Here is an 11,370-nt window from a genome sequence, read left to right on the forward strand (position 1 = left end):
TTTTGGTTAGCTTAGCCTGGGTCTTTTTATTCAGGGTTGGAGAAAAAAGTATATCGATTCCGAAGAATGATTTTTACTTCTTCGTGGCTAGTATAAGCTAAGGTGTTAACTTACTTAATCTTTCTTAGGGGTAGTGATTGTGTTCAAGGGTAGGAGAATAGTAAATCGATCCACAAGGTTCAGATATAATTGGAACGCAAGTAGTTCGTTAGGTACTATTTTAAACTTACTAAGTCTAAGATTAGCCTGGGTCGTATAAGAGGAGGGGTCAAGTGAAAGATGAATAACCGAAGTTCTTCACTTTTTAGCCTAATTTAAATGGTTAGTATTTGGAAAATTTCTATTAGTCCTGGGTCTTTTGAAAAGGTTGGGTAGTGAATCGAAGTTTGAGGTCGTTAGACATTTATTAAGTGGGTGGGGGAGAACAAAATTGTTCTGTTTGATCCAAAGATAAGCCTTGATGATCAGAAATAAAATTAAGAATGGAAAATTAAATTAGATCCAAGGATAAGCCTTGATGATTTTAGGTTTAGAGAATATAAAGTTGAAGATTTAAAATAACAGTTTGTGAATTGAAGTTTTGATGAATTTTAGTTTTGTTGTTAGTTGATTTATGATTGCTGTTATGTTTAGGTGATGAAGCTGGAACAACAAGATGATTTATATTTACTAACAATTATTGTCATGCTACTAATTTTTATTTTTATTTTTGAAAATTATTTTTCAAATATCTTTTATATATTACTGCAGAGGAAGAAACGATTAGAGATGTTTTTATCAATCGTTATTGAACAATAGTAATTTATTTAGCGCCTGGCAGATGCATTGAAGATTTTACTTCAAAGAGTTTTATGTTTGCGAATGAAAATCTCAATTCATTGCCATTAAAATTCTAAATATAAAAGTTTGTGTAGGCTTTTGCCGTACAACCATGAAACTATTTCGTAAGTTTCTCTGTAGTCGTATGTCGTCTCTTGTCTGAGGCCTGTTTCCAATACGTGGTTGTTCTCGTTTTGTACGGAATAGTGGCTTCGATCTATTGAGTCGTAGAGACCATTCAATTAAATTATTATCGTATAACATTTTGAAAATGTTTTGTCTAGTTCTTATCTATTTTTTGTTAGTCCTAAGCTAATTTGTTTTTTAAGGTCTTGTTCGAGACCTATGGTCGCACCAGATGAGTTAAGTATTGTAGTATTGTAGGCTTATCTCATAGAGTAATTTCGGATAGGGTACACCGTCTGCTCGTCACGCTATCTTATTTTCGGCCGGATAGATTCGTGCAACTTCTTAGTCTAATACCGATCCTAATCTTACTCTTATAACTACTAGTCTCAGGGTGTTTAACTAGTCTCTGCTAGGCTCAATAGATCTAGAGTATACTGGTATTGTTGCGGCTGCTGAAGTACTCGGGAGAGGCAACTATTTTCTAAGTTAAATTCAAATCTCTCTGGTGCTGAAATTACAAGTAATTTCAGCACTTACAAATAAGTGAGTTGTTAGTTAGATGGATTGTGATTGGTTAATATTAAATACTTTACAGTGGTAAGATATCTAAATTATAAATAATAAAATATAGTTTAGATTAGGTTCCAGTTAGCTTCAATTCAATTGATCTTTTCAATTGCAAGAGCAAGTGTAGTTGCAATCTTCTCTCGTCTTAGTTTGTCCTCCATTCAACCGACACGAATCATTCTCATCTCACTGGATGAAAGCGTTATCCAACCACTAGAACCAAAATCAGTATATCGCATTTGTTGATTGAATTGTGTTTCTGAAGTGACCAGTCTACCATTCATATAAAAATTAGAACAAGATTTATACCACCAACCACCTCCTAACCCATACCGTACAGCACAGTTGTCACTGAATTCGTCTTGATCTCTGTCAGTCGTTGTGAAAGCCATTCCGTTGTGATAATCAAGGCCAGTAAAAGTACCAGTGGTGTTGCGCATATGCTCACTCTTTGCCACCATTGTGCCAAAAGATATATGGTAAAAGGGAGCGGGTTGGATCTTGAAGTCTAAAACAGAGCAAATTTATCCTCTTCGAATTACGCTCAAAATTTTTCACCCGAAAGTACACAGATGATTTTTGTTGAAAGACAGCAAATTAAAATCGCTTGTACCAGGCAATACCATGACAATTCTGAATAGCCTTTATCTGCAGAACTCATGTTTTTGTTACATTTTTGAATGTCAAGAACAAAATGACATAATTCTCATTCAGTAACAAAATATTTGTAGCAATTACTTTGCCGTGTTTCATTTTTTTTGCTTTTCAAACCGAAAAACAATTGAAGTCATAAACAGTACCAAACTTTTGAAACTCAATAAAATTTTCAAAAAAGATCTTTATAAGGAAAATTTTTTTAAATAATCAGGGATTGATCAAGACATAGATAAACATGCAATACAAAAAAGGCGGTTCCAGCGTTTTTGAAAAAACTTATGTCAGAGAAATGGAAAAAAAGTTTACTTTATCCAGGACTAAGTTCTGCGCACAAAAAGTTTTTGGGAAATATTTGTTGGAGTACTATAGTTTTTTTTGCTGGTGGAAAAGAATCAATTAATTTCGGAGCATTTTCGAAACTCAAGTTCTTTGAAAATTTAAGAACACCATTTTAGCAAAAGGTATCATATTTGTATGACTAGTATTTTTTTAAACTTAGTTCATCAAAACCGTTTGATGAGCATTTTCGGTCTATGGTGGTCAAGCCGGGGATAGCAGGTTTGGAAAACATTTTTTCGCATAGAACCAATTTTCTGACACAGGTTGAAAAACGATATTGCCTTAAACTCTCAGCATGAAAGTGATCCGATTTACGAAGTGTTCCGATTTGTGATCCATGAAGTGATCCGATGAAGTGATCTCAGCATGAAGTGATCCGATTTTGAAAGTGATCCATATTTCAATTAACATAGAATATTGTTGAAAATTCGGAAAAATAAAATAATTTTTTTTAATCACTCAATTTTCGACTCAAAAACTGGGCGTTTTAATTGAAATTTTGTTTGGCCAATTGAAAAATATTGTTGTCCGGGGCCCAAATCTTAAAAAATTGCACCTATGATAAATGTGTGTAAATTATAGAGGATTTGAAAATAGATATAAATGCCAACTTGGGATAATTATTGGACAATTTTTATATTTATTACATATTATTGTAAATCAGGAACTTTTCTCGATGATATAAGAATCTTTCATATTAAATTTAAAAAAAACATTGAATCACAATTTTGAAGACCTCGATGAAAAATGTGAGAATCCAAGAGAGTTTTCAAAAGTCAACTCGGATTTTCACGGTAGAAAATTGATCCATTGCCAGAAAAGTATTTTTTTGCCAGAAAAATCGGCTCAAATAGATTTTTTGAAGTATTGAAATGTACCAAAAAAATTCAAGAAAAATTACTCAAATATGATTTTTGCTGAAACTTTAGCAACATTTTTACCAAATAACTCCATGAGAGCTTCAGAGAGCTAGAGCCACCTTAAAAAAGTGTAAATCTAAGGGTTACCGCAAAATGTAAGGTGAATTAATTCGCAGCCTAAACAAATATTATTTTTTATCATTGTTCTGGGCGGAATTTTGTCATGCAAATGAACAGATAGAAAAAAAATCAAATTTATCAACTTTAAGTTTTATACTTAAAGTTTCTGGAATTTTTTCAAGTCAAACATTGCAAAATTCAATTGAAAAAATTGAGTTATTTTTTATATCCAACTTTCTTTGTTGTTTGATAGTCTACAAAATCTGAAAGTTATGTGAAGATACACTATTTCAAATGAGTTTAAAAAAGCGGATAAAATTCAGTTCAAATTGATTAGTTCGATTTGTTTGTTACTGAAATCTGTATAAATTTAAAACCAAAAAAATGCCAAAAAATGGACTTAAATGATTTTAAAACCGAAAAAAACTAGTTTTTGTATTTTGTTTTAATCAGACGAAATCAATTTTGAGTTAATTCATAGCAATTTTTTTTTAAGTATGAATCTGTATGAAAAAGATTGCAATCCATTTCATAATAGAATTCTTAATCCAAGCCGTTGTTTTCAACATTTTCACTATCTTAATTAGACCGTTAGTTTTAAAACACGTTAAGTTGCACAGAGATCAAAATAGCTAATTAAAAGTGCAATTTAGTTTGACGATGCCCTTTTTATTGATTGAAATCATTTTGCGGTTGTTTTCTTGATATTTTTTTCTCATTTTAAATATTTTCATTGAAAGCTGTGTAATGATGACTGTTTGCTTAGTTTACCTGACCATTCGCCCCAAAAAAGTGTACTGTCAGAGAAATTGCGCATCGAAACTCGAAGGTTCCATCTTCCTTTTTGTGTCAACCTGTGCATTCTGTTCAACCCCAGCCACATATCTCCTGGTCCGGAAAAGTCTCCAAAACCTGCTTCATACTCCTCAAAAGTGCGGTTGAATAAAATGTCAAATTGTTTCCGCCTCTGTAAAACTATCTCCTGTCCCAGCTGAAATACGTGTCAACTTAAAAACTATCATCCCTTTTAAGAAGAGGAGTAAATTTTTTGTAGTTAGATTTTTCGATAAATCAGAATGCAGCAGAAATTGAATTATATATAGAGCTCTCTAGGGCAAAATTACTGCTGTTATTTATAGGGGGGGCATCTTTTTAGTAGATATCATGGAGAGGTTGACTGCTAAGTAGAACCTGAAGTGCTGCATCACTAAGACAATGAATTTCTTCTCATTGCTATAATGGGTCTTTTTTGTTTTACTGCCCAAAATTATCAGAAGGTTTAATATGTAATTTTTTGTTTAAAAATCAGTTCAGAGTCCGTTCAGATTCCGTTGATTTATAACTAATTTTAGCCAATCAGATTAAAAACCTCAAATATTATCGACAAAACACCAAAAAACATCAACTTCAGTCGTATAACAAAAAAGACCCGCTTTCCGCTTTTAATTCCGAGGCTAAGTTAGATGTAATTGCTTCGTTTTGACATGCGCCGCTCTTATAGTTAGCATTTTTTTAGTGAAATTGATTCAATTTTGATACAAAAATTTTTATATACCAATTTTTCATGGTTTAAGGGGAGTAAGAAGACCCTCAGATAAATCTTTTATTCGGCTTTTTAAAAATTTGTTGCTGCAAATGCTTGAATAAAATTATTTTATTTGTAGATGTTTTTTTTTATTTTTTTAAATATTGCTTTTCTAAGATGAGCATTTTAGTTATTAGCCTCCAGGATAGTTTTTTCCGTTTTCATTATCCGCTTTTCGCATTTGTTTTCATGTATTGTGATTGCAATGCTGCAAGATTTTTTGACCTTTTTTTTGACATTCAATAGTAAAATTTCCTCAATCATACACAGAAAACGATTTTTGTAGATAACTTACTGTTATGTCTTTCAGATTCACCTCTACCCTCTCAATTCTGCTGGATACATTTGCTAAATCACTCGCAACACTATCAATTTTGATTGAAATAGTAGCCATATCACCCGCAACCATAATTGAATGATAGGCCAAATCACTCTCAACTCTCTCAATTCTGCTGGATATGTTTGATAAATCATTCGCAACATTGTTTGTATGATTGGACAAATCACTATCAACTCTCTGAATTTTGATTGAAATGTTTTTCATGTCACGCTCAACCATGTTTGAAAGAAAGGCCAAATCACTATCAACTCTCTCAATTTTGATGGAAATGTTTGCCAAACCGTCTGCCAGTCGAGCGAGGTTTTCCGTAATACGATTGCTGTTGACATCGTTCACTCGATTCACATCAGTGTGTTGTGCCTTGATCTTTTTTGTTTCATTTGATAAGGAAAACGTCAGGAACAATAGAACGACAACCAATGTCTAAATAATTGAAACAAAATATCAGTACAAGGAATAAACTAAGAAAAGAAATTTATTGGAATTGGGCTTCTCGTGCAGTTTAAAAAAACACAAAAATTGAACAATCCTCCATCAAATGCCTCACAATTTTTGTTTCTCTTAGTGACAACCAGTTTGAGTTTGACGAAAGAATCAGTTTCAATTAAATGTTTTTTGATTCAAACTGTTGCTTGTGATCATTTATCCTTTTTGGCGCCAACATGACTAATTTTGAGGGGGGAGCGCGCGCCAAGAAAACGCAATTTTTCGGTCAAAATTTTTTTAGAACGCTTTTTAGGTCTGGTTTTTTTGAAAAATTTGCCTGCGGCGAACACTTTTCACACAATAGGGTCTTTATACTATTTTAGGAGAGCTCGGAAAATCAAATTGGTCGACTTGAAAAAAGTCCACGAAATTTGCATTTTTTTTTCGAAAACAACCCCCCCCCCCCCCACCAGAAAACTTTCTGCGCACGCCACTGGGTTCAAGTTATACCATTTCAAGTATTTTTCAAACGCTCTTGTTCATCAACTTTCCTTTTATTACTCACAAAAACAACAATTGTTTCGCGTCACTGACACACTGGCAAAAAATTTTTTGAAAAAAGTCATGGCTTATACTTGCGCTCATCTGTTTTCATTTTCCAATCAATTTAGTTTATGCAAGCTAATGCTTTTGATAAAAATTCTCACAACTTTTTTCAAATGAAAGTTCAATCAACAACCCCGTACCCAGCAAATACTTTTGAATTGTTTAGAAAAACATATAAATAATCTGAGCTATGCTTAGTGCTTTTGAACAAAAAAATCTATCTCTTATCTGACATTAGAAACAAGCAATTTCAAGAGAAGTCTAAGCTCATTCCACCGCTCTACCATTTCATGCTAGATCTAAACGTTTTGAGTATACAAAATAGTGTAGCATCATGATGAGTTAAAAAAATTCCCTCTGACACCTCCGGTTTAAAAGTATAGTACTGTGTACTCTAGCAGGGGCGGCGGATCTAGGATTTTCTCGAGAGAGGGGGATTTTCAAAAAAAAAACTCGAAAACTTTTTCGACCGTTCTTTTGAGATAGATCAATTTAATTTAATGATATCTCACGAATGACTTATAAAATCCCGATTTGACCAAACTTTCTGCTCCGCAGGCAAATTTTAGAAAAAACAGGCCGAAAAATTGAGCTTTGAAAAAATTTGCTAAAATTATATATTGGCGCCAAAAGCGTCTTAACAAAAATGGGCCAAAAAGCCGCTCAACTGTCATTATGTATCTTTAAAAACGCTCGCTCGAAATTTCAAAAAACTTGATTAATTCCCAGTTTAATTCCATAGTTTGATTTGCACTTACTGCCAAAACAACAACGGCAATCACCAATGCGATCATCATAGCCATGAAACATTTCACAGGCCAATTATTAGCTTGCGGCTCTTTGTATTCCTTCCGTCCGCCGCTGCGCTGAGTATTCGCCGGCTCCTCGTAAACATATTTGCTACCGGAAACCTGCTCATCTTGTTCAATGTTCGCCGACTCCTCATAAACGCTATCTTCTCGTTTGTTACCGGAAATCTGCCCATCTGCATTGACATTACGAGTCCAAACTGTGCACTGGATAAGGAGCCTTTTTTGTGTCTGTATGTTCCTGGATTCCAGAGATAAGTCTTTAAACATGTTAAAATTTTGTCGGAACGATTAAAGAGAAGGACAGAACAAAGGGAGCGTCCTTGTTGCGGAATCCGCTTACAATGCACAAAATGCACAGTTTGGCCTCGTAATGGATGTTCGAGTTAGATTCAGTATTTTGAAATTGGAAAATAACGTCACCAGTCGTTGTTTTGAAAGATGCCATTTGCGTGTTGTTCATTAAAAATATTGGTTACCCCTTTTTCAAATGCGCTTGTAAAGTGTATGTATAACCACTGATATCAAGAACTGTTCTCTTATCTATCTTTTACATTTACTGTACAAACGTTCAAATAGCTTTATGAACGACTAAGAATCTGGCTCTCTACCTGGCTTATGTAAAAAAGCTATTCTAAAAGATCATTCATAATCCAGTTAAAACTATTTTTTGGTAATTTAATCAAATGCGCTCGAACTATAAATATTTACGTCGAGTTAAAACTAGTTTTATTGTACTTTTATCAAAATACCATAAATATCTCTGATCATATCAACTGTGACTTAAAGGTAATTTGAGAAAAATGCGGTATAAAAAATCTAATTGTGATTCACATGCAGAACATTGATTTCTTGCAGATTTTTTTTGCGGTTCTCATCTAAACCGAAGACATTGTTTTGCTTTCCGTATACGGCGGCGCTTCTGGCATGGTAGGACACTGCTGATAACCCCCAGAATCTGAAACTGGGTACGGAAGCAATTGCTCCTGCGAACTTTGATGAGGTTGGTTATAAGAATGACCCCCTGATGGCGGGCAAGGATTTGGGTTCGGCGACTAGTTGTTGTAGGCCCCTGGATAATGTCCAGGTGCTGCTGATTGGTTGGTGGGTGTGTACTGGTACCCTTGTGGTATGTTTGGGTTTTAGTAGTTGGGAGCACATCCAGGTGCAGTTGGGGGCTAATGTTGCTTGCGGAAAACAAAAAAAAACTAACACAAACCCAAATACAAAGATCCTACACATTTCTCAAATGGTCGGAACAACAGCAAAAAGTCTAGTGAACATTGGGGAAAGTAGATTTATCAAAAAAGAATCTTGGAGACACAGGGAGCTCTATGAAGCTAAGAGCTGTTGCAAAATAAATTATTCTCGAGATCGTATCCCATGTATTAGCTCTTTTTCATGCTTTTGGTTCTTTTGAAGTTGTGCACCATTGTCAGAGCAAAGTTGATAGTAAAACTGTTTAATAACTAACATATACACCAGTGGATAAAATAAAGTGCAGATTCTGAACTTTTGTCTCTAAAATGCATGTTTTCGCGTATGATTTGAACAAAATTTAGTGAAAACTTAACCAAACTTTTCACCCAGACCAATAGCAAATGATCAGAGCTTCCCTCCGTGAAATTTTTCAAATTTGGTTTCCAGGACTTAAATTCACAGTTTTTTTTTGGGTCAGAACAGGCCATTTTAACAATTCACTAGGTTTTGCATCGGTGTGAACTTCTTTATGAATGAGTGGAGAAAAATATTTTCAAGCGATTTGAAACATTCTAAGCAATAAAATTGATTTGTTCAGTATTCATTTATTAGTCTAGAAATTTTTTAGTCTTTGTAAAATTTTGTTGAAATTCTTTGTCAAAGATGTGCGAAATCATTCTTTGACCCAGGGCTGGATCTAGAATTTTCTCGAGGTGCCAGGGACGGATTTCCAAAATTTTCCAAGCTCTTCAATTTCCAAGCTCTCCCGCAGGCAAAATTTTAAAAAACAGGCCAAAAAAGGCGTTTTAGGCATTTTTGGAAACTTTTGACCTAAAGATCGTGTCTTTTGGCGCGCGATCTCCCCTCAAAATAAGTACATATTGGCGCCTAAGGCGCTTCTAGAATTTTTTAGGGACAGTCAGCCAAAAAATGGATATCTCAAAATAGAATTTGGGGGCTCCTTTGGGTCACCAGGGGTTCGAATCCCTGAGGGAGGAGAGCGTTGAACACAAGCGCTTTAGAGATAAAACCCAAGTTTGCGCTTAATTTTGTTCACCATTGTATATGCTATTTTCAACAAAATTCAAGTCAGCTATTGGACGCGTTGCTAGCCATTATTGTTACAACTTTGGTTACACCTTTGACTCAAATTAGTTGTCCAAAACATGATGCTCTATTTTAAGAATTACAGGGTTCTCCTGTTTGTATAACTCCCCTGATATACTGCTCTGTTGAAAATTGCATCAATCAACTTCCGCACAGTTTTGTGCCCCTGATCCTAAGAAAATCATATTTTTACTTTTCTAGAAAAGTTCCAACGAATTTTTATAATTTGTACCTTGATTTGGCAATCAATAGCGTAGAAAAGAGACAAGTGTTTCTGAAAAATTAGGTCACCAAATTTTCTGCACAAGGTTTTAGCGTTTTGGCAAAGTCTTCACTCAGAAGAACGATAAAAAAAAACGAAAAAACAGTCCAGACTTTTATAATTTGTATTGACTAAGCTACGTTTTCTTTATCTTGCTATCGTCAAGCAGACCGAATTTCAGACTGACGCAGATGGACACGCGTGAAGTTTTTGGTTTCGAAATATACAGTGCTGATTTAAATTAACCGGACAAAACGCGTTGAACTTGAAAGTTAAAACGCATTTTTCTCAAATTGGGTTAAGTTTAGGAGAAAATTTATGAAGACAAAACTTGGTTAAACTTTTAGCAGAAGTAATTTGGTAGCATTTGTGTTGCGAAGTTCGGGCCCAAAATTTTACCCAAAAAGTGGGTCATTTTGGTTTTTCTTAATTAATCAAAAATTACACCGAATATACTCAGTCGATCACAGACATAATTATATCAAAGGGAGCCTCTTACGTAGCCCAACAAACTTTATGAAGGGTATTCTCTCCAAAAGAAATTTGGAAATTGTTTAAAAAATGTTTTTAAATAAAAAAATTGGTATTTTACGTATTTTCAACATGTTTTCTTGCTGTGTTTGAAAAAATCGTCTTTTGCTTTGGCGCAATTTATAAAAAAAATTGTGCATTATTTGGAAAACTAGTGAAAAATTTGAAAAACAAGTGCAATATTCGGATCACTTGTGCAATATTGTTACTAAAGTTCTCAATCAAAAATAGAAGAGTATGTTTTTGCTGTTACATACCTGCTCTTTCACGAGAAGTCATGAATAAAATATGAAATATTAGAACTCATGAAAGAGAAAGGAAATCATTAGCATAGTTTTGCGCTTTTTTGCGAGCTTTTTTTTGAAAGAAGTCAGATAAAAATAATTGAAACAGCAAAACAAACAGAAATAGCAAAAACATATTTCTCAACAGTTAGAACATAGTTGAAGATGGTCTCGGACAAAAGAGCCCAACCTTGGGAATTTCGTGTCCTCAGGCCGCGCTCTTTTTTTCTCGGGCATCTTTCAACTATGTTCTAACTCAGAAAAAATCACCTAATAGCGTGAAAATTTTTCAAGGAAGTGTTTTTTTTTCTTGCATGTGTTTCATACCAGATAATTGACAGCTTATATTATATTCTGTAAATTGTTCTTATCTCGAACCCCCGTGTCACGATTTCATCGCAAAATTTATCGATTCAAATTATAGCTGTTCTCCTAAAAGAATCTTATTTTCGTGCTTTGTTTAAACATCAAATATTTGAAACAGATAGAAAAGACTACGTGTTGGCCAGAGCGTTTTACACTAGTGGACGAAATTAAGCGCAAATTCAGGATTTTACTCTGTAAACGGCCTGTTTTTAATGTTAATTTTGAACGACATTTCGTTCCAAATTCAGTAAAATTTTAACATTGACCGAGAGCGAATGGTCAGAGCCACCATCAGTGAAAGTTCCAATATTTGGTTTCAATGACATTCCAATGTAATCCAGATCCAAAAGTGCCAGTTTTCCT

General features: G+C 34.2%; 1 protein-coding gene across 1 annotated transcript; it reads right to left on the minus strand.

Moving 5' to 3' along the window:
- Positions 1–1,527: 1,527 nt before the first annotated feature.
- Positions 1,528–7,906, minus strand: LOC134856671 (angiopoietin-related protein 7-like). Its single transcript, XM_063872943.1, has 5 exons — positions 7,681–7,906; positions 7,207–7,433; positions 5,372–5,839; positions 4,263–4,482; positions 1,528–2,023 (listed from the first exon to the last, which is right to left on the minus strand). The coding sequence occupies exons 1-5, from the start codon at positions 7,718–7,720 to the stop codon at positions 1,677–1,679; spliced, it is 1,302 nt and encodes a 433-aa protein (XP_063729013.1). The 5' UTR covers positions 7,721–7,906; the 3' UTR covers positions 1,528–1,676.
- Positions 7,907–11,370: the final 3,464 nt, after the last annotated feature.

The sequence above is a fragment of the Symsagittifera roscoffensis genome, unplaced genomic scaffold (genome assembly GCF_963678635.1).
Source record: "Symsagittifera roscoffensis unplaced genomic scaffold, txSymRosc1.1 SCAFFOLD_138, whole genome shotgun sequence".
Lineage (NCBI taxonomy): Eukaryota > Metazoa > Xenacoelomorpha > Acoela > Convolutidae > Symsagittifera > Symsagittifera roscoffensis.